The 27,858-nt window shown below is 35.4% G+C and overlaps 1 protein-coding gene across 1 annotated transcript in view; it reads left to right on the plus strand.

Moving 5' to 3' along the window:
- Positions 1-884: 884 nt before the first annotated feature.
- The window catches only part of LOC136038896 (cystathionine beta-synthase-like), a 43,505-nt gene continuing 16,531 nt past the window's right edge, over positions 885-27,858 (plus strand). Inside the window, exons 1-4 of the mRNA XM_065722372.1 lie at positions 885-1,141; positions 9,275-9,381; positions 13,519-13,653; positions 16,487-16,701. Coding sequence (XP_065578444.1) covers positions 1,020-1,141; positions 9,275-9,381; positions 13,519-13,653; positions 16,487-16,701 — 579 coding nt within the window. The 5' untranslated portion in view covers positions 885-1,019. The remainder of the gene's footprint in view (positions 1,142-9,274; positions 9,382-13,518; positions 13,654-16,486; positions 16,702-27,858) is intronic.

Consider the following 27,858-nt stretch of genomic DNA (forward strand, 5'->3'; position numbering starts at 1 on the left):
AGTTCGTCACCATGAACTGCTTGATATAGGGTAACAGTCTAGAAATACCATTCTTCTGAAGGGAACGTTTGAATAAAATATAAGCAGCACAGTTAGATTCTTCATTTCATGCTCTCTTCAAGTATTATCACTACTTTTCTGGCAATGCACCCCCCACCCCCGTATTGGTCCCAGATATAGCCCTAGGACATATAAAAAAACTAAAAGAAAACACTAAAACAATGAAATTCTTACTTATAATATACTGCTTGTTTCTGCTAATCTGATAATACTGTTTCTTTCCATTTTTATCCACTTTTTAAAATCATTTCTCGAATTGTAAGTAATCTTATTATGGTAAAGTATGCATTCAATCATAGAAGAAAATAACTTCTAGAATACAAAAAAAAAATGTTGTTTTTTTTTTTTACAAAGGAGCAATGGCAACCAACGTATAATTACATCATTAGGGCTATTGCGGGACCACCATAGGGGGGTGGGGTGGGGCATTGTCATGGGAACGAGTATCATATTGAAAGGGAGTATAAAATAAGCAGTCTATTGGTACTACCTTAATGTTATTCCTATGTTTCCTTCAGAAGATTGGTATTTCTAGACTGCTATAGACAAGGGCATATCCAGAATTGTTGATCAGGGGGGGTTTTACGAGTCGGGAAAAAATCGGGGGAATCAAAAATGATAACCCCCTGAATACGACGTTTGTTACTGAACACAGTCCTTGTTCGTAATCCAAACACTAAAAAAAAAGAAAAAAAATACTTCCTCATGCTCATTTGAAAGCCTCAATCAGCTGGCCCGCTCATTGGAGGAAGTACAGACGCAGACAAATATTAGCATAATTATCTCTTATCTCTGTCAAAATTGACAAAAGGGTACGGTATTCCCTTACAGCTGTTTGTATGGATTTTGCAAATAGTGTTTAAACATAATTCAGGTATCATTGCGTCGGGAAGTCACGGTTAAACAATCTTCGTGTATAAAGAAAATCGTTAGCTCTGAAGACGGATTTATTTGTCAAAATGGCTTCAAAGAAAGAAGACGTTCTGTTGGATCCGGATTACAAGCCTCCAAGTCTGCCGAGTAAGTGTACTTGGCACTTAGGAGTCAATCCAAATGACTCTCCGCATACGAAGGAGGAATTGTAAGTAATTTTCTTTTCCTTTTTTTTTAGCATAATTCTTTGGTAAATTTTCGGATTAAGGCAATTTCGAGGTAGCCAAGAAATAGACACAACCTTAAAAGTAGAGTTTCGTCCGAATATAAAATTCCTTTGCATCGCAAATAAACATTAACCCCCAACCCCTAATCTATAAATATATACCCTGAATTGAATGTATGTGGAGTGAATTGTCCGTAAGTCGTTTTTTTCAAATTGATTTAACAATTTATCAAAATAATAGCAAATTTGTTGTGTAGCATATATACAATTCAGGGTATAGGCTATATTTGAACATTAGTGGGGAAGGGGGGGTGAAGCTCATTTCCAACTCAGAGAAAAAGCAACTAGTAACTGAAAATTAAGGTAAAATGTTGTTTTGTCAAAATTTCAATAAGTAATAGACATGTCATGTAGGCAAATCTAGAGGGCCCTCTAGAGGGAGAAGGAGTGGGGGTGGGTACTTTGAAATACCTTCCCGGGACATACCTTAGCCTATAGACCCATCCCTGAAGTTTTCATTTTCCTAACCTAAACCCTTTCCGAGATAGCAAGAAGTCAATCAACTAGAATTTTACCCCAACTCAAGCCAGTGTCAAATTTAGAATCAGGATGAAATTCTTTTTTCCAATGATTTGTGTATTTCTTAGTTATCTCGTTAATAGAAGATCAATCTCGATAATGAGATAGTTATCCCGTTAATAGTATTGCGTTAATAGAAAAATTAACCGGCAATTTGAATACAAGACCAAGTTTTAGGAAGCCGAGATTTTGAGGGTGCAAAGGCGTGAAGCTCCTTGCTGGGGACGTACGCGTTTCCAATATAAGAGGATAATATTTCCAATAGTCCCCTAATTGTATTGCCATTCTTGTCCACCACCATCATTATGATCGTCAATAGAAAGCTCTGGTCGTAGAATTGACCATCAACTTGAGGGGTATTTCGGCTTGTTCTGGGGCATTGATTTCACAAGTCAACAGAGTGACCTTGCAAAATCAAAACCCACACTTAACTACATAGTTTATATGCAGATTCCCCATCTTAATTTTGCATGCCAAAATGCCCTGGGCGCACCATGCGAAGCTTTAAGTTAGGCTAGTAGTTGAATTTTAAAAATATAACCTTTCGAAAATAATGACTTGGTTAATAGGTGAAAAATTAAGAGGCTTTGGGGTGCATGTCTGGATCAAATGACTGGGTTGCACCCCCCCCTACTCTCCCCTTACAATATTGTCTTATTGGATTCATTTTACCGTTCTATAAACTCATCGGGCACCCTGAACCTTTTATAACTTAGGTGTTAGTGTAATCATCTTTTTATTGCAAAATTTCTGCAGTTGCAAAATCAACCAGTTTAAGCATTATGCAATCCTCTATGAGTAAACAATATTGAAGATTCACAATAGGCCATTTATAAACAACCTTGGTATGGCTCCTGGCTTCTAAATCTGTCAACATGTATTAGCGTAAGCAAGTTTGTATAATTTCCGAAATACCCCTCCCCAATGAATACTGCACCACCAGTCTAGTACATCCGAGAAACTCAAAAAGGGTAAATAAAACCAATGCAATAGAAACTGAGGAATTAAAGTACATTTATAGGATTTAGATGTAAATTATGTAGAAGTTTTAGCAACAAAACTAAAGAACTTTCAACAAATGCGTAACTGGGGAGCAGAACCAATACCAAAAACCATTGTTGCGGCTAAATAATAATTTTGCTTTTGGTATAGGCCTAAGCAAACTTGTGGTACAAATAATCTGCCTTTGCTCAATTTTTTGTAATTTTTTTTTGGCGCAATTTTCCACGAAAGAAAGATTTTTAAAAAAACGATTCGAACTAACAATATGTTCTTATGTTCCGCTGTGTTTTGAAAATAGTTTTTTTTTTAAGGGTGTTTGAACATAAATCGTAATTGGTGATATTCTTTAATACCCGGGAGTCATTGAAGAGCAAAAATATCTCCTCATACTATTTTTTGCTCCTAAACCAATTCAAATAAAAAATGGGTTAAGCTAATTGTGTACAGTCATGTCTGTCCAGAGAATACACATGGCAGACGATAAATCTTCAGACAATTAATGCTTATCTGGTTAGAAAAAGAAAACTCTGAACAAATATTTATGTAATTATCAAGGTCTTACGCTTTAAAGATTAGAGCGAAGGGAAGAATTAACTGTCATTTAAAAATTCAAGAAAATTGATTTTTGTGTACCTCAGAAGTTCAGAATTTGGGGTTATTTTGAATTCCCTCCCTCCCATTTTATTAAATAACCTAATTCCAACCTTTTTTTTGGTACTTACGTGTTATAGCGACCACACCAAAGAAGTAGAGTTAGGTTGATCCTAATGAAATATACCAAAATATGATGAAAATAAAATACTTTAGTAACAAAATTATGGAGATTAAAACAGAGAATTATGGAGATTAAAACAGAGAATTATGGAAAGCAGGCCGCCCAGAACGCAATATATATTAAATTCCTAGCCTAACCACACCCATATATTAAACATTTTATTAAAATATACCTGCATAGATACCATTCATCTCGCTCAGACTAAGTTGATTATCTACGAACTGAAAGAAAATTTTCGGAAAAAAATTCCAGAATTTTTTTTTATAATTTTGCTGTTTCTCGCTCCATGCCTTTTTAATTAGTTATTAAGAGCAGTTTGCCATCTTGTGTAATTATGCATGCACCATAGATGCTTCCCAAAGTCGTGACCTGTCTAAATCGTTTTTTTTTTTCGGCCAGAAAACCCCAGAGTGCCAATTTTCGAGAAAAAAGAATGTGGACCCATTTTCCAACAACAAAAAAATTATAAATACGTATATCCACAATTATTGTATATATATATATATATATATATATATATATATATATATATATATATATATATATATATATAGGCTATATGTATCCTACATACATATATATATATACCTTCGCCGCCGGGCCCCGGCATGGCATGCGGTAGGCTTCTATACATGGATTCTCATTGTCCCTCGTGTTCTAACCGCAGAGAGTGCTGGGTCCCGGCGGCTTTGCCACTGGGCCCAAGCATGACACGCGGCAGGCTTCTATATATGGATTCTCATTGTCCCTTGTGTTCTAACCACAGACAGTGCTGGGTCCCGGCGGCTTTGCCACCATTCCTCGCGAGCCCCAGCAAGGCACGCGGCAGGCTTCTATATTTGGATTCTCATTGTCCCTTGTTTTCTAACCACAGACAGTACTGGGTTCAACCGGCTTTGCCACCGGTCCTCGTTGATCCCAGCATGGTACGCGGCAGGCTTCTATATATGGATTCTCATTGTCCCTTGTGTTCTGGGTCTCGGCAACGCTATGTCATTTTTGGATCGAATTGATGACGTAATTGGCTTTGGTTTTCTGTTTTAAGGTTTTCGAATTGCTTTAATCCATTGTCAAAATATATTGAAATATTTGTGCAATCGCCAGTTTTTTACATTTTAAGCAATTTAATAAAATTTAAAAAGAGCCTCAATTTTTTAAGCACGTGTAACGGTAATAACGGTCATGTAACAGACGGACACTTCATTTTATATATATATATATATATATATATATATATATATATATATATATATATATATATATATATATATATATATATATATATATATATAATTATTAATTTTTTCTCGAAAACGGCTCGTATTTTTTCGGAAAAATTAGTATTTTGGGATATTCTCAAATAAAATTTTTTTTAGATAGGTCAGAAGTCCGAGAAAATTCGTTAAGAGCATTAATTTTGGAAAAATTAGCTTCAATAATCAAACATCTTTGGACAGATCTGTGTGAAAAGACATTAATTTGCGGAAAAGCAAAAAAAACGGTAATTGCAAAAATAGTTGTATATATATCAATATTAACAAGGGATTACAACAATTCAAAAACCTTAATAAATAAAACCGAAAGTTCGAAGCTTAGTTGAAATCACTGTTAGAAGTTTGACGGTTTAATAATCAAATATCTTGGAAAATGTTATGAAGACATTAAATTGCGTGAAGAGCAAGAAAACTGGTAATTGCAAAAGTAAAGTTATTATATAAACTGCAAAAACATTTTACGGTAAAATTCTAGTTAATTGACTTCTTGTTGTCTCGGAAAGGGTTTAGGTTAGGAAAATGAAACTTTCAGGGGTGGGTCTACAGGCTAAAGTATGTCCCGGGAAGGTATTTTGAAGTACCCATCTCCACTCCTTCTCCCTCTGGAGGGCTCTGAAATTCACCTGCATGACAGGTCTCTATACCTATTGAAATTTTGACAAAACAACATTTTACCTTAATTTTCAGTTACCAGTTGCATTTTCTCTGCCTTTAGTTTTGAAAATGTAATTCCTGTTATTTGAGTAGAATTCTGAGCCATATCAATGTTGTTTTTTTCAAAATTTAGGAAATGTGTTTGCATATCTTTAAAACCTTGTAAAATGGAATTGAGTGAAGTTAAGAAGCTGAAAATAATTTGTTGTACTTCAATTAAGCAGAAGATCTATTTTGAAGGTTTCACTTTTATAACACACATATTTTTAAAGGTCATCAAAGGTCAGGGCCCTCTAGAGGGAGAAGGAGTGAGATAGTTGCTTCCAAATTCCTTATCAGGACATACTTTAGTCTGTAGATTCATCCCTGAAAGTTTCATTTTTCCTAACCTAACCCCTTCCCAAGATAGCAAGAAGTCAATTAACTAGAATTTTACCCATTTTTCGGTGCCTGAGCAATAATTTCGATGTTTTAATTGAAATTAGAAAAATGCCTGAAAATTTTAAAATTAGCTTTATTTTATCTATCTACACCCCCCCCCCCCCACCACAAAAGTGAATGTATCGTTTTATTTCTATGACGCATACAACATTTCAGATCGAAATTATTTAAAAAATGAAAAAAAAGTTGAAACTTTTTTTAAGTTCAGTTCAGAATCGCTAAGTTAATATGTTAATGGAACCCGCCTTATTGCTACTGAATTATGTAACAACATAATTAAGGTGAATATAATTACTGGGGGAAAATCAGGAACAGAAGCTCACATATCCCGATTTACGCTGGACTCTAGTAAAGGACAACTTGGATGTACTGTTCAACGACATCAATTTCCACTTACCCTTATTTGCCATGACTATAAATAAGTCACAAGGGCAAACTTTTGAATTTGTTGGCGTCGACCTTAGTACTCCAGTTTTTATGGCACTTGGTATTAACCAAGTGAAATATAGCGATCGCAAATTCTGTCGGTCTGTCTGTCCCGGTTTTGCTAGTTTAGGCACTTACGGATAAGCTAAGACGATGAAATTTTGCGGGCGTATCAGGGACCAGACCAGATTAAATTAGAAATAGTCTTTTCCCCGATTCGACCATCTGGGGGGGGGGAGTGGAGGGACGGTTAATTCGGGAAAATTAGAAAAAAGAGGTATTTTTAACTTACGAACGGATGATCAGATCTTAATAAAATTTAATATTTAGAGGGATATCGTGTCCCAGAGCTTTTATTTTAAATCCCGACCAAACCTGATGGCATTGGGGGGAGTTGGAGGGGGAAACCGAAAATCTTGGAAAACGCTTAGAATGGAGGGATCGGGATGAAACTTTGTGGGAAAAATAAACACAAGTCCTAGATACGTGATTGACATAACCGGAACGGATCCGCTCTCTTTGGGGGAGTTGAGGAGGGGGGGGGGTTAATTCGGAAAAATTAGAAAAATGAGGTATTTTTAACTTACGAAGCAGTGTTCGGATCTTAATGAAATTTCATATTTAAAAGGACATCGTAACTCACATCTCTTATTTTAAATCTGACCGGATCCAGTGTGATTGGGGGGAGTTGGGGTGGGGGGAACCGGAAATCTTGGAAAATGCTCAGAGTGGAGAGATCAGGATGAAACGTGTTGGGAAGAATAAGTACAAGTCCAAGATACGTGGCTGAAATGACTGGACCAGATCCGCTCTTTGTGGGGGAGTTGGGGAGGGGGTAATTCGAAAAAATTAGACAAATGAGGTATTTGTAACTTACGAACGGGTGATCAGATCTTAATGAAATTTGATGCTTAGAAGGATATTGTGCTTCAGAGCTCTTATTCTAAATCCAGACCAGACCCGGTGACATCGGGGGAGTTGGAGGGGGAAACCGGAAATCTTGGAAAACGTGAAAATTGAGGTATCTTTATCTTACGAATGGGCGATCGGATCTTAATGAAACTTGATACATAGAAAGATTTTATGTCTCAGATGATCCATTTCCAATTTGAATTGGATCCAGGGACACAGGGGTTTGGAGGGGGGAAACAGAAATCTTGGAAAACGGAAATCTTGGAAACTGGAAATCTTGGAAAACGCTTAGAGTGGAGAGATCGGGATTTAACTCGGTGGGAAGAATAAGCACACGTTCTAGATACGTGATTGACATAATTGGAGCGGATCCGATCTCTTTGGGGTAGTTGGGGGGGGGGTTAATTAAAAAAAATTAGAAAAATTGAGGTATTTCTAACTTAAGAACGGGTGATCGGATCTTAGTGAAATTTGATATTTAGAAGTAAATCATGTCTCAGAGCTTTTATTTTAAATCCCGACCAGATCTGGTGACATTGGGGGAAGTTGACGGGAGAAACCGGAAATCTTGGAAAACGCTTAGAGCGGAGAGATCGGGATGAAACTTGGTGGTTAGAATAAGCAAATAACGTAGATACGTCATTGATGTAAACGGAATGGGTCCGCTCTCTTTGGGGGAGTTAGGGGGTTCCAGTGCTTTGACGAGTTTGGTGCTTCTGGACGTTCTGGGACGATGAAAATTGGTAGGTGTTTCAGGGACCTGCACAAATTGACTTGATAAAGTCGTTTTCCTCGATTTGACCACCTGGGGGGCTGAAGGGAGAGGAAAAATTGAAAAAAATGTGGTATTTTTAACTTACGAGTGGGTGATCGGATCTTAATGAATTTTGATGTTTAGAAGGACCTCGTGTCTCAGAGCTTTTACTTTAAATCTCGACCGGCATTAAGCCTCTGATTTTCCTTTTAAATCAATCTATTGATTCTTATAATTTTGCTAGACCTCATGCCATATGAGCTCTTGGCTCTTCCGGCCTCGTCACAAGTGCCAACAAAGCATGGACAATTGCCAACTACGAACTGTAGACAAAAGGAAGCCCTGACAACTACTAACGAAATGTCTTATTGTTAGAGTGATATTTTTTTAAATTAATTAAACGATTAATAATTGTAATATATATTACATCATTGAAATTTCAGGTCATAAGAACGAAAATAGGTCAATGACCTAATAATAATAATAGGTCCTGACCTGAATAGGCCAGAACTTAAAACAAAATTCATATTTTTCCCAGGATTGTCGTAGTGAACCTGTGTTGCCGTCATGACCTATAGAAGAGACTCACGTCTGTGGTTAGAAGACAAGCGACAATGACAGTCCATATATACAAGCCATCCGCTTGCCAAGTGCTGGCGCCAAGTTGATATTTGAATATTTTTAACGATACATTTTTATATTTATGCAAGTATATATATATATATATATATATATATATATATATATATATATATATATATATATATATATATATATATATATATATATTGTATATATATATATATATATATATATATATATATATATATATATATATATACATATATATATATATACGTATACATATATATATATATATATATATATATATATATATATATATATATATATATATATATATATATATATATATATATATACATATATATATATATATATATATATATATATATATATATATATATATATATATATACTTGCATAAATATATAAATCTAAAAATGTATTGTTAAAAATATCTAAATATCTACATTAAAATACTAAAAAGGTAAAAACAATATCAGTCCAAGTCCAAAATGTTATCATTGGTTTAATTTGAGCTACCCGTGATCTGCATCTGTTCCTTCTAGATTTTAGTATAATGTAGAGCTATTTAGTTTACGAAATATATTTTCAGCTCAGCTCCTGGACTTATTTCTTCCTTGTTTTCATGTTTTACATTTACTCTTTAATCTATTTTCATTCTGAAATTAATTGACCTTATCCTTTATGTTTAGAAAACCGAAGCCCAAAATACTACCAGACATTTTACATGGAATAAATGAGACACCTCTAGTACGACTGAATCGTATTCCAAAGTCTTATGGAGTAAAATGTGAAGTTTGTAAGTTATATTCTAGTCAAGTAATTTATTTACAGTAATTTGTTTAACCGCTTTAATACGGAGGCTAAGCTGATAATCAAATTTTTGATTTCGAATTATTGTACCTTATAAATAAAGCCTAGACAGAAAATTTTCCTTTTTTATGACAACCATGCAGTGTCGGTACTGATCCCAAAATGTATAACATAGGTTGTAGTTATGCTTTCGACCTGCAAAAACCTAATAGTATCTATTGAATCTTGCGTGGTAAAAATTCCTTAAAATAACTAAAAACTGGCTAAATTGATACGAAGAATTTTTGCATTAAATGTGTTTGAATGTTTGAACTTGAATATATTGCATTTTACGAGTTGAATATTTTATTGTATTTGTTTCACTGGTTTGCGTACCAGGGTACCAAGTTGATCATTTAATTTTTGAGTTGAAAGTGTTACGCCTCTTTTGGATTTTAATTAAGGCTTAGATAGTAAATTAAATAAAAAAAAAATTAATTTTTTTAGCTGAAAGTAAGGAGCGACATTAAAACTTAAAACGAACAGAGATCACTCCGTATATGAAATGGGTTGTCCTCTCCGCAATCCCTCGCTCTTTACGCTAAAGCTTTTAATTGTTCTAAAAAGTAGAATTGCGGCAAAGAGTCAAACTTTAGCGTAAAGAGCGAGGGATTGCGGAGGGGAAAACCCATTTCATATACGGAGTAATCTCTGTTCGTTTTAAGTATTAATGTCGCTCCTTACTTTCAGCTAAAAAAATTAGTTTTTTTATTTAATTTCTGAACGTTTTTGAATTAATGTATGTTTGGTTTTGGCTCTCCGCACATAAATTATTAAAATGAAATTTGTATATTAATTCTTTTTTTGGCTAAATGGCTTTCTCTTAGTTTTGATCAGACGATTTTGAGAAAGAAGGGGTGGAGAAGGAGGCCTAGTTGCCCTCCAATTTTTCGGTTACTTAAAAAGGCAACTAGAACTTTTAATTTTTAACGAACGTTTTTATTAGTAAAAAATATACGTAACTTAAGAATTAACTTACGTAACAAACTTTCATAATCTTATGTTTTTATTATGTATACGAGGGGGTTTGTACCCTCGTTAATACCTCGCTCTTTACACTAAATCGTAAGTTTTGTCCCAATTCTTTAAGAATGACCCCTGAATCAGAAAGGCCGTAGAATAAATAGTAGATATTACTAAAAATACTTTAGCATAAAGAGCGAGGTATTTATCTCCTCCTAAATACCTCGCTCTTTATGCTAAAATATTTTTAGAACCCCTCATATGCGTAATAATCTCTGTTCGTTTTAAGTTTCAATGCTACTCTTTCCTTTCATTCGAAAAAACATTTTCATGTTTATTTTTCATTGTTTTCTTATAGTAATGCTAGAAAATCCTGCGCCCTTTTCATTGAATTTTTCTTCCCCCATGACAGATTCCTCCAAGGAAACATCCTCCGACATAGCTCCCTCCCCTCAGCCCCACCCCCAAATAAAATAAAATCCCCCTGAAAACGTCTGTACACTTCCCAATAACCATTACTATATGGAATACTGGTCGAAGTTTGTAACTTGCAGCCCCTCCCCCAGGGATTGTGGGGGAGTAAGTCATCCCCAAAGACATAGTTATTATAGTTTTCGACTATGCTGAATAAAATGGCTATCTAAAAATTTTGATCCGTTGACTTTGGAAAAAAATGAGCGTGGGAGGGGGCCTAGATGCCCTCCGATTTTTTGGTCACTTAAAAAGGGCACTAGAACTTTTCATTTCCGTTAGAATGAGCCCTCTTGTGACATTCTAGGGCCACTTGGTCGATACGATGACCCCTGGGAAAAAGAAAAAAAAAAAAAAAAATAAATAAACACGCACCCGTGATTTGTCTTCTGGCAAAAAATACAAAATTCAACATTTTTGTAGATAGGAGCTTGAAACCTCTACAGTAGAGTTCTCTGATACGCTGAATCTGATGGTGTCATTTTCGTTAAGATTCTACGACTTTCAGGGGGTGTTCCCCCCTATTTTCTTAAATAAGGCAAATTTTCTCAGGTTCGTAACTTTTGATGGATAAGACTAAACTTGATGAAACTTATATATTTAAAAATCAGCATTAAAATGCGATTCCCTCGATGTAGCTATTGATATCAAAATTCAATTTTTTAGAGTTTTGGTTACCAATGAGCCGGGTCGCTCCTTACTACAGTTCGTTACCACGAACTGTTTGATTTTGCTCTTTTTTTTTATGACTGCCATGCAGATTTGGCAAAGGTAACTGACCTTAGAATATATTACATAAAAAAACTAATTTTTTTAGCTGAAAGTAAGGAGCGACATTAAAACTTAAAACGAACAGAAATTACTCCGTATATGAAATGGGTTGTCCCCTCCGCAATCCCTCGCTCTTTACGCTAAAGCTTTTAATTGTTTTAAAAAGTAGAATTTTGGCAAAGAGTCAAAGATGCTAAAAGATAAATCAAAAGAATCGTATTTTCACGCTGATTTTAAATATATAAGTTTCATCAAATTTAATCTTTGTCATCAAAAGTTACGAGCCTGAGAAAATTTACCTTATTTTGGAAAATAGGGGGAAACACCCCCTAAAAGTCATAGAATCTTAACGAAAATCACACCATCGCATTCAGCGTATAAGAGAACCCTATAGCAAAAACTCCAAGCTCCTATCTACAAAAATGTGGAATTTCGTATTTTTTGCCAGAAGACATCACGGGTGCGTGTTTTTTTTTTTTTTTTTTTTTTTTTTTCTTTTTCCCAGGGGTCATCGTATCGACCAAATGGTCCTAGCATGTCGCAAGAGGGCTCATTCTAATGGAAATGAAAAGTTCTAGTGCCCTTTATAAGTGACCAAAAAAATTGGAGGGCACCTAGGCCCCCTCCCACGCTCATTTTTTTCCAAAAGTCAACAAATCAAAATTTTGAGATAGCCATTTTTCCACATAGTCGAAAACTATAATAACTATGTCTTTGGTGATGACTTACTCCCCCACAGTCCCTGGGGGAGGGGCTGCAAGTTACAAACTTTGACCGGTGTTTACATATAGTAATGGTTATTGGGAAGTGTACAGACGTTTGCAGGGGGATTCTTATGGTTTGGGGGTTAGGTTGAGGGGAGGGAGCTATGTGGGAGTATTTTTCGGGTCTCTTCGTTCCAGTACTTTAAGGATAGGGATACCTTTCTCCCTCTCCAAAAACACAAAACACATGTAAATTGTGGAATTTGGGGAATTTAAAGCAACATCAATTTGAAAATTTCAAAAAAAGGCGACATCTAGCAGGATTATCGCCGCTTCTCTGGAAGCGTCCCCTCCCATAACAAAATTTCCTGATGGCCTCCATGGAGACAGGCCACGTTTAGGTTCCGGGACACACGAACGGGGGGGGTCTCGGTGTGTTGGACCCCTAAAACTCAAAAATTTCCTTAATTTCTCAGCACTCATTATTAAATTTACACAAGAATTTTTTCTTTATTGCTCCCCCCGAAAAAAAATTTTCGTACGTGCCTGATGTATTTCTATGTCTTATAGTAGATTGAAACCCCATCACTAGGTTAATAACCCCCTATCAAGGTTAATTGGACGGACTAGTGCGTAGACAATTTTTTATTTTAGCCATAAATTTATTTCATGGGCTTGGTAGCATCTTAAAAAAAATATCAGGCGAATCATATAAAAGACATGGGGACTTGTGGGGAAAATAATACAAATGTATAGAATTTTCTCAAGAAGGCAGGGGGGGGGTAAGCCGCTCTGAATAGGTTTTTGCTAGTGACAGACTTTCAACCTAGTCCCGTGCATTTATGCAACCAAGTGGGTGGGAGTTTATTTGGGGCAAAGCCCTCTTTATAGTATTAGATTCCTCCAAGAAATGGTTGAAGGGCCATATTAAAATAGAAAATTCAGCTTGGATGAGCTTCTCTGTGATTTCTCTGTAGCTACACCAATGGTTGGTTGATTTTCTTATAAATTCTTAAGTTGTTTAAGTCGTATAATGTTAAGGTGGTTTTACTGGAAGAAAAGAATTTGTGAAAAAGTTCCGAGCGACTTTTCTTGGTCTTTCATCTTATTTACTACATTGAAGGTGTATTGATTTACTAGTAATGCTACGCAATAATGATATTCATTACCTTCAGTGGCCAAATGTGAGTTCTTAAATCCGGGGGGAAGCCTGAAGGACCGAATATGTCCAAGAATGATCAGTGACATGGAAAAAATGGGACAGATCAAACCTGGTTGCACGATTATTGCTCCGACATCTGGAAACACAGGTGAGTTCACAATGCTATACTGCTCAAACTATTAGCTAAGGATCTGAACCTCTCCATCCTTAAAAACATTTCCCCCTCCCTTGCAAAAAACTGTAATTGTCATGATTCTGTGTCTCAATACTCACTGTTTCATATGTCTGCCTTTGAATATAGGTCCACGTGAGTCTCAAGGTATCGCAACTCAGTTTCAGATCCATGACTTTCTGATGGGGGGGGATTCCTAGAATTTTAATGCTTTTTTACTCAAAAAATTGAAGGCTAGAATGTACATTACCTTTTGGGTTTACAGATTCATGTAAATGTAAGTGAAAGCAGCGTAAAAGCAAACTGAACCCACGTCAGGAAACGTGGCAAATTGCCTTCGGAGTGGTAATTTGATTATTTCTATAAGTGTACTAATAATTAAATTTAAAATTTCTTATGACAAGCCCATGACTTAATACACTTTTTTATTAATAAATAAATGGAAAACCTAAAAAGGTGATGTACTGCAATAAAAACAATTCTAAATAAAATTCACAGTAAAATTTCTCACCAGGGTTGGATTTGTGTGAATGTATGGATGTAAAAATATGCGAAGGGGTCCCTTTCCCTGGAAAAATCAATTTTTTTTGTGTAACTACTCCCATAATTCCTTATATGTTTAAATGATTTACTATTTTTTTTATATTTGATGTAAATTTATATGTTTATTTAAAATATTTACATTTAATTGTATCCTCATACTATTTTCTGCAGCTCTTTTTCTGTTTACCATCCATCCCTTTGTATTGAGCAAAAATAAAATTTTCTTGTAAAAGTTTTGAAAGAAAATCTCACAAGCTTCTAACAAGGTCTAACAGGTCTAAGAATGGTCAAAGGGTAATAAGTATAAGGAAAGATTAATAAATTAAAAGAAAAGGAAAAAAAGATGATAAAAAGGTTAGGAAAAAGATGAAATAAAATTTAAGCTTAAAAAAGTGGCACTTTGTGTACTTATAGGACATTTGTTCCCATTTTCCTTTTGAAATTGACTTCGAAACTCTATATTTTCAGATTTCCTTGTCTATTATTTCCTCTTCTTAAAGCACACGCATATATTTCGTCGAGGAAAAGTTATTTATAATTAAGCCCATTTATTCTAATGAGAAAAGTATACCGATTATTTGCACACAAACCATCGATTATAAGCTTTAGAACTTTGAAGCTCTTCAGTTTTATCCCCCTTGCTTGGGGGAATTCTTGAACCTTATTGCCCCCTTCTTCCTCATGTAAAACTGAGATATATGAGTGGGGTTAACAACTTTTAAGGATGATTACGCAGTACTGCTATCCCAACCTGTCTCTTAAAAGATGAAGGATACATATTAATTGCTAAATGCGTTTGTGTTCAAAGTAATAATTGCGTATTTTTCGTGTAGAATGGTATATCTTTTTCATATCAAAACAATCGTACTGAGAGATCGGTAGAGGGCTCATTTGAATGGAAATTCAGTTATTGCCTTTTTAAGTGACTGAAAAAAGCTGGATGTCATCTGGTCCCCTCCCACGCCCCATTTTTTCTAGAAACATCAGAGCAAAATTCTGAGATAGTTGTTCAGTTCAGCATAGTTGAAAGGTCCAATAAATATGCCTCTGGGGATAACATAATGTCACTGGTCCTGGGCAAAGGGTTCCAAGATATTAAATTTGCCCTTTATTCATATTTACTATTTTTTATTAGGAAATATACAGGATTTCTTCTGGGGTGAGAGTATTTTTGTCACGGATAATTTTCCTTGGGGAGGAAAGTCTCCTGGGAGAATTCTACAGGGAAAATATTACTCGGGGGCGGGGAGGGTTCCTGGCAATATTTGAAAAACAGCCAGAAATTAAATTAAAGTAACAGTTTTTTTTTATTAAAGAGCAGCACTAAAACTTGAAACGAGCAAAAAAAATTTCTGTGTATGAGGGGGCTGCCACTTCCTTATGCCTCACTCTTTACGCTAAAGTTTTACTTTTTATCCCAATTCTCTGTGAACGACTCCTGAAACACAAAGTTGCTTTAATTTGAATGATAAGTATTTTTAAAGAGCTTTAAGACTTTAGCGTAAAGAGTGAGGGATAAGGAAGGGGCAGCCCTCCTCATGTACGGAATAATGTCTATTATTGTTAGTTTTATTGTTGCTCCTTACTTTCAGTTGATAAAAACTTGTTTCGTTAATTTAATCGTTGCAGAAATAGGTAAATCTTATGGAAGGGAAATCATGTAACATGGGCTAGACTTATCCACAGGGGATTTTGTGACTCAATCCCTAGATGATGTGTGGTTGTTTTTTCTTTTACTTTTTCTCTTATTTTTGTTTAGTTCACCATTTACCGTTTGATCTAATAGGAATTTTCAAGTGAAACTGTTATTCAAGCATAAACTATTTTCTTTTTTTTACTATTTTCTTTTATTTTCGTTTGATTTACCATTTGCTGTTTGATCTAAACGGGGGCCTTGCGTCTCAATCTTGATATTCTCCGTGATTTATCTTTTGTCTTTCCTTTCATTTTTGTTTAGTTCGTCATTTATAGTTAGATCTGTTAGTTCTAGCATGATTTTTCAAGTGAAAATGTTATTCACTCACAAATATGTTTGCTTCAGGAATTGGGGTTTGTATTTCAAGGATCGTTTATTGCAGGAATCCGTAATTCTTGTGGAAGTGAAATCAAAATAAATGGGATTATTCACATAGGGCCTTTTGACTCTATCCCACATGTTTGATGTTTGTTTTACTATTTCTCTTCATTGTTGTTTGGCTTGTCCTTATTTTACTGTCTGATTTTCAAGTGAAATTCATGTTCATATTTAAATATATATATATTTCAGGAATTGGCATTTGCATGTTCGCTGCCGTCAGAGGTTACAGATGTATTATTGTGATGCCAGAAAAAATGTCTGCCGAAAAAGAAGATACCATGAGAGCACTCGGAGCTGAAATAATCAGGACTCCTACTGCAGCCTCGTGGGATTCACCACTTTCATCATATTACATTGCTCAAAAGCTACAAAAAGAGATTCCCAATTCTGTTGTAGTTGATCAGGTATTTATCTGTTAATTTAACGTTTTTTAGAGAAGAATAAAATATAGTAAAAGAGGATTAACAATCATTAAAAAATTATACTATTCCACAAAAGAAAGTCTAAGATAAAAGGGCCTATAGTGGAGTCTTTCTTCATGTTATAACCAAGGCTTCTTCTCTTAGATTTTTCTCTCCTTTTCTTCCTGTTTCTCTTTCTTATTTATTGTTTTTCATCTTTTTATTTGTATTGGAAACAACTTCCCCCCCCCAAAAAAAAATACCTTCCTGTAGCTTTTTTACATACAAAGGATGCCAAGATCTCATCAGATTTTGGGGTTCACATTGGGTGTTTGGCCTTGGGACCAGACTTACATATAGTACGGCCCAGGTGTTAGGATTTAGTAACGAACAAAAGAAATAAAAACTGTTTTTACACTTTGCTTATTTCTATTTTCACTTGGGGGATGATGTTAAAACTCTTATTTTTGGTGAATTTTGGATTGTTTGTTCAGTTTTATTTTATGATCATTTTAAATTCTACTCATTTCAAGTTTGACCATTTGTATTCATTGTAATATTTTTGGTAATTTTCGGTCGTTTTAACCTTGAATTCGTATTTGAATTACTTCTGTTTGTTTTAAATTTTAATGTAAATTTTAACATTAAATTATTATATTATTATATAAATTTAAGATAAATTTCGATACAAAAATTTTCGTTAAGAAATTATGAACTCATCTCCTAGTTTTCCCAGCCAAAGAGCCTTGCGGGAAGTATATGATGCTGTATCTGCTTTTTGTTAATTGTGTGAATAAGTATTTATTTTTATGTTTGTCGATTTAATTGCAACCCACAAATTGAGAATAATACGATTTTGCAGTTCGAATTCGTTAATCGGACTATTTTTTCTGATTTTGAAGATAATGTCTTTTTAATTCTACGAAGGGGCTTTGTATTAGTGCTCTTACCTGAAAGGAAACTGAGAGTTTCTGTAATTTCTTATATATTCCGTTTATTTTACCTATTTTTATGGCACTCCGTATTTACCAAGTGACATAGCGATCGCAAATTTTGTCGGTCTGTCTTTCTGTCTGTCGGTGTATCGGTCCTGGTTTTGCTAGTTTAAGCACTTACAGATAAGCTAGGACGATGAAATTTGGCAGGCGTATCAGGGACCAGACCAGATTAAATTAGAAATAGTCGTTTCCCCGATTCGACCACCTAGGGGGAGTGGGAGGACGGTTAATTTGAAAAAATTAGAAAAAATGAGGTATTTTTAACTTACGAACGGCTGATCGGATCTTAATAAAATTTGATATTTAGAGGATATTGTGTCTCAGAGCTCTTATTTCAAATCCCGACCAGATTTGGTGACATTGGGAAGAGTTGGAGGGGGAAACCTAAAATCTCTGAAAACGCTTAGAGTGGAGGGATCGGATGAAATTTGGTGGTAAAAGTGATTGACATAACCGGAACGGATCCGCTCTCTTTGGGGGAGTTCGGGGAGAGGGTTAATTCTGAAAAATTAGAAAAATAAGGTATTTTTAACTTACGAAGGAGTGATCAGATCTTAATGAAGTTTTATATTTAGAAGGACCTCGTAACTCTGATCTCTTATTTCAAATCCCGGATCCAGTGTCATTGGGGAGAGTTGGGGGGACCGGAACTCTTGGAAAATGCTTAGAGTGGAGATATCAGGATGAAACTTGGTGGGAAGAATGAGCACAAGTACAAGGTACATGACTGACATAACCGGACCGGATCTTCTCTCTTTGGGAGAGTTTGGAGGGGGGGGTAATTTGGAAAAATTAGAAAAAATGAAGTATTTCTGGCTTACTAACGGGTGATCAGATCTTAATGAAATTTGAAATTTAGAAAGATCTTATGTCTCACATGCTCCGTTTTCAATTTGAATCGGATGCAGGGACGTAGGGGGCTGGAGGGGAATGGACGGAAATCTTGGAAAAAACTTAGAGTGGAGAGATCGGGATGAAACTTGATGGGAAGAATAAGCACAAGTTTTATATACGCGATTGACATAATTAGAATGGGTCCGCTCTCTTTGGGGGAGTTGGGGGGATTTCTAGTGCTTTGGCGAGTTCGGTCCTTCTGGATGTGCCAGGAAGATGAAAATTGGTAGGCGTGTCAGGGACGTGCACAAAATGACTTGATAACAGTCGTTTCCCCGATTTGACCATCTGGGGGGCTGGAGGGAAAGAAAAAATTGAAAAAATTAGGTATATTTAACTTGCGAATAGGTGATCGGATCTTAATGAAATTTGATATTTAGAAGGATCTCGTGTCTCAGAGCTCTTATTTTAAATCCCGTATTCGGTGATATTGAGGGAGTTGGAGGAGGAAACGGAAAATCTTGGAAAACGCTTTGAGTGGAGATATCAGGATGAAACTTGGAAGAATAAGGACAAGTCACAGATACGTGATTGACATAACCGGAATGAATCCAATCTCTTTGGGGAAGCTGGGGGGGGGGGGGTTAATTCGGTAATTTTTTTAAAATTGAGGCATGTTTAAATTAAAAACAGGTTACCAGATCTTAATGAAATTTGATATGCACAAGGAAGTCATGTCTCAGAGCTCTTATTTTAAGTCCCGACCAGATCTGGAGACATTGGGGGGAGTTGGAGGGGGAAACCAGAAATCTTGCGAAACGCTTAGAGTGGAGAGATCAGGATGAAACTTGGTGGATAGAATAAGCAAATGTCTTAGATACGTGATTGACGTAACCGGACTGGATCTGCTTTCTTTGAGGGAGTTAGGGGGGTCAAGTGCTTTGGCGAGTTCGGTGCTTCTGGGCGTATAAGGACGATGACAATTGGCAGGCGGGTCAGGGACCTGCACAAATTGACTTGATAAAGTCTTTTTCCCGATTCGACCGTCTGGGGAGCTGAAGGGAGAGGAAAAATTAGAAAAAAATGAGGTATTTTTGGCTTACGAATGGGTGATCGGATCTTAATGAATTTTGATGTTTAGAAGGACCTCATGTCTCAGAGCTCTTATTTTTAATCCCGACCGGTATTAAGCCTCTGATTTTTCCTTCTAAATCAGTCTACTGATTCTTAGAATTTTGCTAGAGCTCATACCATATGAGCTCTTGGCTCTTAGCTCTTCTGACCCCGTCACAAGTGCCATATGAGCTCTTAGCTCTTGTTGACACTTTTGGAGCTAACCCCCAAAAGCCCCCCCCCCGCTAATAGAATGCTCCGTATGTATCTGCTCTGATATATCTTGATCGTCAGAAAATATGAAATAAATAAAAGTTTCTTTTGAGGTTGAACGTAGTTTCAAAAATGCGGACATATTGGCTATAGCACTTCATCACTTAGATTCCTTTTTCCTTTGAAATACCAAAAAAACGAAAATCCTATAGCAAAAATTCCCCGTTGAAATCAAACTAAAATGAAGTTAATCCGATCAACTAAGATGTTTTTATGTTTTTTCTTATTTCTTTTGTTCGTTTTGAAATACTAAAAGGGTTTTTGGTGAATAATGTTATTCTTGAATTAAAATTTCTTACTAAGTGTATTAGAATTTGAATTCAAGTGCAAGCCAACTACCTTGTACAATCGGGGGGCTGCCTATTCGCCACCATTTGGTATACATCTCTGAGTACTTCTTGTTTCTCTGTTGGCGACAGATTTCTGCCACGCCGTATCTGTTTGTGCCATGTATGAGATGCGTCTTACCCTGCATGGCATACTTTTACTGCACGCATTGTGCACTCCCTCGCGTATATAACTGTTGAAAGTGGAAAGCTTTTAGCCCCATAAATTCAAGTTTAATCATTTTTTTAGATTGCCTAAATCTAAAACAAAAGATTTAATCTTTCAAATTAGCTCCTTTAATTGAGTTTGAGCTCAACGCAAAATGAGACGATGGTCGGATTACAGTTTATCGTAAATTATTAGAAAGCTGCAAAGCGCCGAAATATCGTCTAGGCTATTGTATAAATGTCTAGATTTATCTGTCTTCGTTCCCGCGTAAAAAATAAAATACCGTTGATGCTATACTGTTTATATTTTTTATGTTTCTTGGTTCTGAAGGAAAAATTAAATTCTTTATTTGATTACTTAATTATGATATCTAAGCCACAGAACAATGTATAAACTAATTTGACTGTCCATAGACCATCAGAACAAGATTTCCCTTATCAAAACAAACTAAAATACTATATTTAAGGAGAATAACGAAATATGAATGATACGGGACTACTTTAATTTGACTTAAAAAAATTGATCAAAACTAATAACTTAACAAAATAACATAAAAAGCTTAACAAAACTTAACAAACCTTATCAAAACAAACTAAAACCATATCTAAGGAGAGTACGAAATATAAATGATACGGTGCTACTTCTTTGACTTAAAAATTTAAGTAATTGAACACGGCTTATTGAATTTACTGGTTTTTTCGGAGGCGAATGCTAGAAAAGTAAAATTCTGTATTTGAATTCTGCTTGATTACATGGTTCTTAATTTTTAAAATCAATGGTACCCACTGGGCAGGATGGGGTTGTTTTAGTTTTCCCTTCCGAAACTAGAACATCAAGAGTAATGAAGTTCAAATTTGAAACATTTGGAGGAGGGTGGCGGTACCCATTGGGGAAGACAGGGTTGTTTCAGTTCTCCCTTCCGAACCTAGAATATCAAGATTAAAGAACAATTTAAAATTCGAAAAATTTGGGAGGCGGGGGAGTGAGGTCTGTAAATAAAGTAATGAGACTTGTGGATCCGAAAAGTTCTGAAAACGATGTTTCCGTTATTCGTAGCAGCTCTGGAGCTCAGATACTCTAGTAAGCCCTATTAAGCTCAATTTTGAGCGCTTGGAATATTTTCTCGTGTTCCGAATGTCATTTTTCAGGCTGAACCTCAACTCCTGGTAGAAGAAAAAAGTTACAGGGTCCAAGAAATTATTTGTCAGGAAAAATAAGGAAGCCGAAGAGTCACGGGAATATATTTCCAAAACTTAATACTTGAAATCGCTGTGCTCTAAGGACTATTGGGGTGATACAACTCCTTTGTATTCTAGAAGTCCTCGATTACTTTTGATTGACTGCTGACCTTAAAGGACACCCTCTCCGTGGACAATTTCTTGGCTTTCAAAGAAGCAAATAAGAATATTTTTATTTTTTTGCTGCCTCAATCTTTTCCTTTGGCCTTGGTGAGGCCAAAGTGTTCCATTTTCGGCTCTGGCGTTTCGGTTCTGGCTTGTAATTGAAAATCCTGGACTCAAAATACTGGTGTCACGTTCCAAGATAAAAACTTGACAAAACTAAACCTTTACAAAATTCAGTGAAAAATAATCTTTTTCAACTAAAAGCAAGGGGAAAAATGAACGCTTAAAGTGAACAGAAATTATTCCGTAAATGGGTATGGGGCTACCCCTTCGTACCCTCGTTTTTTATGCTGTTAGATAAAAAAAACACGTTTTTTTCAACTAAAAGCAAGGAACAAAACTAAAACTTAAAACGAACAGAAATTATTGTGCATATGAGTGTGGTTGCCCCCTCCGCAACACCTCGCTCTTTACGCTATGGTTTGTTATTATCTTTAAAAAGCTTCTTATTGTTCTAAGTAAACGACCCATGTGTACTAGAAATCGTTCTTAGAGAATTGGGACAAAATTCAAACTTTAGTGTGAAGAGCGAGGTGTCGAGAAAAAGCGACCCCCCTTATATACGTAATAGTTTCTATTCGTTTTAAGTTTTAATATTGCTCCTTACTTTCAGTTGAAAAAATTGTTTTTATCTAATTTCTGATCGTTTTTTTATATAATAACACGAAATCTGGCTACACATCCGCGGAAAAATCGCTCCTTCTCATGGATTTATTCTCTAGACAATTCAATCCTGTTGAAAATTTACCCTGGACAAAGAGAAAGCAAGACATAAGACGAATTTGTTACAGAAATTCTGGCAAATTCCCCCATTGTAAAATTTCCCCTGAAAAAGTCACTCCCCGCAAACTTCCCTCCCCGTAGAAAATCCCACCACCAGAAAATCCTCCCCCCACCTGAAGAATGTATGCATACTTCTCGATATTAAATGCTATACGTAAACAAATTTTTTTAACTTAAAGACCTTTCCCCAGGGTCTGTGAGGGGGGGGGGTCATGATATCTCCAAAGGCATAGTTATTCATGTTTTCAAATATGTTGAACAAAATGGCTGTCTCAAAATTTTGACCGGACCATTTATAGGAAATAATGGGCGTGGAAGGGGGCCTAGTCGCTTTCCAATATTTTCGGTCACTTAAAAAGGATACAAAAACTTTTAATTTTCATTTTTATGGGACCTCTCCCGATATTCTAGGTCCACTGGGTCGATACGATCACCCCTGAGGAAAAAACGAAAAGAATAAACAAAGAAACACGAATCCGAGATCTTTTTTGGCAAAAAAAAAATCCAAAATTCTAATTTTTTTAGATAGGATCCTGAAACCTTTACAATAGGTTTCTCTGATACGTTGAATCTGATGGGACTGATTTTATTGAGATTACTACATTTTTGAGGGGTGCTTCCTCCTTCTTGAAAATCAAGTTAATTCTCTCAGGCTCGTAGCTTTTGATGGGTAACATTAAATTCAATTAATTGTATATTCCGAATCAGCATTTTTTAGATGTAATAACCGTTATTGGAATTCCTTTTTTCGAGTTTTGGTTGCTATTGGGCCGAGTTGCTCCTTAATTACAGTTTGTTACCACGAACTGTTCAATTCATTTTTATATAAATCCTCAGTAAAACGCTATTCCTACTAAAAGCTTAAAATCTTAATTTTGCTCTATGTACAGGTGTGATTATGAAAATGAGAGATAAGTCCTTTGGTTTTGGGAACAACTGTTTCTTTTGTGCATTTTATGCACATTTTAATAACATTTTTTGTCCTTCTTCTAAGCATGTTGCTATGGCCCAAATGTACAGGCATAAATAATTTCCACCGGTACATGTGGAAAGGCTACACGTGGCACCTGTTCAGAAATCATAAGACGAGGAATAATATCATTTTTTGACTGTCAAAAATCATGCCTTATTCAAAAAAATCTTACTTAGATCGAAACATTTTTGTTTGTCCATGTTTTTTTTTAAACTTTCGTTCTTTATTTCCAGCTATCGGAATGTTTTGGAATTTACTAAGATTCTTCGAATTTTTTTTTCAATATGATTGAAAAGCCTTTTTACCAAAATTATGGGGAACGTTACACAACAGGAGGTGTTTTCTATATCCCTTTAAAATTTGTAACCCCTCCCCCTGAAACATATCCTTACTTATGTGTCCATACGGGTAATCCACCTGTTGCTAGAAATATTCTTGCGTAATAATTTGTCCTGTGTTGCAAGAAAATTGAAATTCTGCCCTATGATTATGATATTCCCTATCTTATAAGGAGCAAAGTTCTGGCAACAAAATTTGTCGTCGGATCATAAAAAGAAGATAAATTTCAAATACAAACAAGCGTCAGATTTATGTCTGTTTTTATAATTCTTAACACGAATACGGGCCGTGAACATTAATTTATAGACCAATTTATTTGGTTCAATGATAACCAAATACATTTAGAAAGAAAACAAGAAATTCTACCCACTAAAGGTTTTAATAAAATGAAAAATGCCTATGCATATGTCAAGAAAATTTTGTTGTAGATTGACATTTATTTTTTCAGTCCTTTATAATTTATTGAGATTATTGGATTCTTGGAAATTATTAAAAATAATAAAAATTATTTTAATATATTGAAAATTATAAAACAGCTTGGATATAAATATTCGATAATTATTCAATAGCTGAAATAGTCAACAATCATTGGATAATTGGAAATGATTTTTGGAATTAAAAACAATTACAAATTATTGTCAAAAAATTATTGAATAATTTGAAATTATGATCATGCTTGCAGATTAATCAAACTTATGTACAACTACAGTGACAATAATGCATCTCGGGCAAAATTTTTGGCAAGTTGAGCAATGTTAAACTTTCAAGCGTAAAAATTATCACTGGCCAATATATATTTATTTATAACCCACTTACATAAAAATATAAATAATGGAATAAACAGTAAACACAAGCGAAAATTAACGATAATATTATACAAAAAAACAATAACAACAATAATCACCGAAAATAATTAAACGACAATAACATTAAATAAATAATTTTAATGAAAAAAACGAATTAAGCCATGATGAGGCGACAATCGCAGATGCGCTGTTTCCGAAATCTTTTTGTGCAAACCAGTCAGCTTTTCAGTAATATTCGGGAGGTGAAACTTATTTATTGTGTTGCGAGAGCAACACTTTGGTTTTGTCCCGCTTTTTTTTTCCTATGCCGCCGATCTCGGCTTATTCCTGGAAACTGGTAAGGGTCTAACCTGTGCGGTTTTTACGGAAAGTGCGGACCTCAGGCCGGATTGATGAATATGACATTACATTTTGGAAAGCTCCGCATAACTCTTGCCTGGGGCCAAAAAGGATGGTTTTTGCTTGTCCACGAGCCAGAGCCTACGGTGTGCGAAGTGAAGTGGAGTTATATAGCCTATGTCAGAGAGGAGTATTTGAAGTTGTGCAGCCAAGCTTTCGTTTATCAAACCGTGTTTCTGCTTTCGAGTGGAAAGCTCCGTTCTAGCAGGCAAGCAGGCAGGCACCACTTTCAAATTGAAGATGGACTAAAATCTACAAGTGTTAAATATATGCGGCAGTTACCCGGCCCCACAGCCAATATATCTTCTTTGAGTGATAAATAGAAAAAAATTACAGAAGTAAAAAAACTGCATTTTCCCATGGGTCCGAAAGTGCTGCCGTGATTTCTGCTGGGTTTATCATTTGTTTTTTCGGACTTGGAATTGAGGTAGAGAAATGTTATCAGATGTACCTCTTAAACTTAAAAGTTCTGTCATTGCTAAAGAAACTGGAGCTTATCCTTTGCTCCTTTCTAAGTGGTGACGTTAAAAAGTTTGCCTACGGCAAAAAAATCAACTTTTGAACTAAGACAGATAGAATTTTTTTTGACGGCAATAGATAGCTCTTGATAAGCTGATCAAAGTGTATGTCATCCATTTTTTGGTACAAAAATTCCTTCATGAGATATACTAGTTTGAAAGTTTGAAGGGGTTGACAACTTCAATAGTAGGGTACATAGTGAAACCAAAAATAGGACGATACCAATTGTGAGACAAGTAGAGGACTTGTAAGCAACAGTCGGCTGTTAGACCATAATCATCTTCGGCAATAAGGGGTTTGCAACTTTTGCTAGCTGGTGTACCTATTATTTGTTTCCGGTGTATTTGATGGTAAGACCAATTTGGTTCCAGTGGTAAGACATGCAGGGGACTTGTAAGGAGTAATCGTCTGTTAGGCTACAATCAACTTCAGTGAAAAGGGGTTTGTAACTTTTGCTAGTTGGTGTAGCCTACCCATGCTCACTGTAACCTAGAAATAAGCGTTTACGCAACGGGTACAAACGATAACGTGAAACAATGAGCTAGTTTCGTAATAATTAGGTATTTATTTAATAATTAGTAATATTTAGTAATAATTAAGCTATGGTATTTTAATTCTGAAAAGTTACGGATGGCCTTTTAATACCAACTAGATTATATAAGATATTGTTCCAAGTTTTCCTCCGTCACGATGTCTACGATTGAAAAGGATAAAGTTCAACTGGCTGCAAATTCAATTTAGTCCCTTCTTTCGATATTCTTTTGTTATTGTTGTTTTTTGATTGCTGATCGCGTTCTTCTTTGAACATAACGTTTGAAAAGTTTCGATAGGCTGCCAACTTCAGCGTTTAACCGATAGCAAAGAAACAAAACCAAAGTGTTGCACTCGCAACACTTTATTCGGCGAAGCCGGAGAAAGGTTGGCGCAACACTTCACGTTGCTCAGGCAACGTAGGTCTAGTTAATTTTCTATTCCTATACCAAATAGGAAGATAAAGAAGATATTTACAATAACGGAAAAAGGCCACCCGAATATCACTAAAATCCTTATTCCTAAGTATAGGATAGAGCCCAGAAAGGTAAAGAACAGAATGATCTGAAAAAGTAGAATACAGCTTTCCAAGGGCAATGCGATCATATTTGCCTCGATTAGCTACAATTTTAGAGTAACCAACGTGGATCTTCGTTTTAGCATCCCGGACGGCACATTCACGAAAAGTTTTTAAATTCTTGGCAAGTGTAATACCCAACCACTGCATCGAATCTACAAGAGGGATGGAAAAAAGCTTAGAGCTTAGAGGTTTAAGAGGGGATGGAGAATTGAAAGAAAGATACTCACATTTACCAACGTTAAGCGAAAGACCGATTTTAATAAAAGAATAAGAATTCATGTATTCTTCATGTATGAAATATCAGTTAATCCAACAAAACACACAGAAGATATATTATCAAGAATACTAGAAATACAAAATTTAAAAATACTTTGAGATAATACTCCGCCCTGCCGTACACCCCGACGAGCAGGGACAATAAAAGAAGAAAGGGTACCGTTAGTTTTAATTCAAAGATAGGATTTACCGTACCAGAACTTCTGAAAAAAAAATCAGCGAAATGTTAATGCCGTGACTATAAAGAGAATAAAGAGCCTGACAGTGAGAATAAAGAGCAATACAATGCTACCGAAAGCCTTAGAAAGATCAAGGGTACAAATGTAAAGACCCTACCCAATCAGAATATAGATTCAAGATTTAATTTTTGTGATTAGAACATATGGAAGTTCAGAACAGGAGTTTTCTTCTTGAACAGGAGAACAGAAGTATGATAGATCTGGCAGAATATACAAAGATAAGATATTAGTAAATAATACCTGGAAACAAATTAAAGGCTTTTCAAACCAATATGAGTCTCAAGCAAAAACACTTGTGTCTTTTTCATCGTTTGCCAAGTGAATATAAGGGTTTCAGTGACTATGCATGCATCAATAAACAGAAAAGGCTTTAATTTACTATGTCAATACATTGCTAAGTTCTACTAGGTCATTCTTAAGATTTTTCGATATGGTAGAGCTTGAGTAAATACTGGTATAGTGAATGAAAACTTTCTTTCCATTTATTGACAGTTCTTTAGTTACCTAGCAAATCACCTAAAAAGCATTGTGAATTATGATACAGGATTTTGTTAGATTATTCTAAATCTTGGTGTTTTCATATCAACAGGTGTGACAAT

This window comes from Artemia franciscana, chromosome 18 (genome assembly GCF_032884065.1).
Source record: "Artemia franciscana chromosome 18, ASM3288406v1, whole genome shotgun sequence".
Classification (NCBI taxonomy): Eukaryota; Metazoa; Arthropoda; class Branchiopoda; order Anostraca; family Artemiidae; genus Artemia; species Artemia franciscana.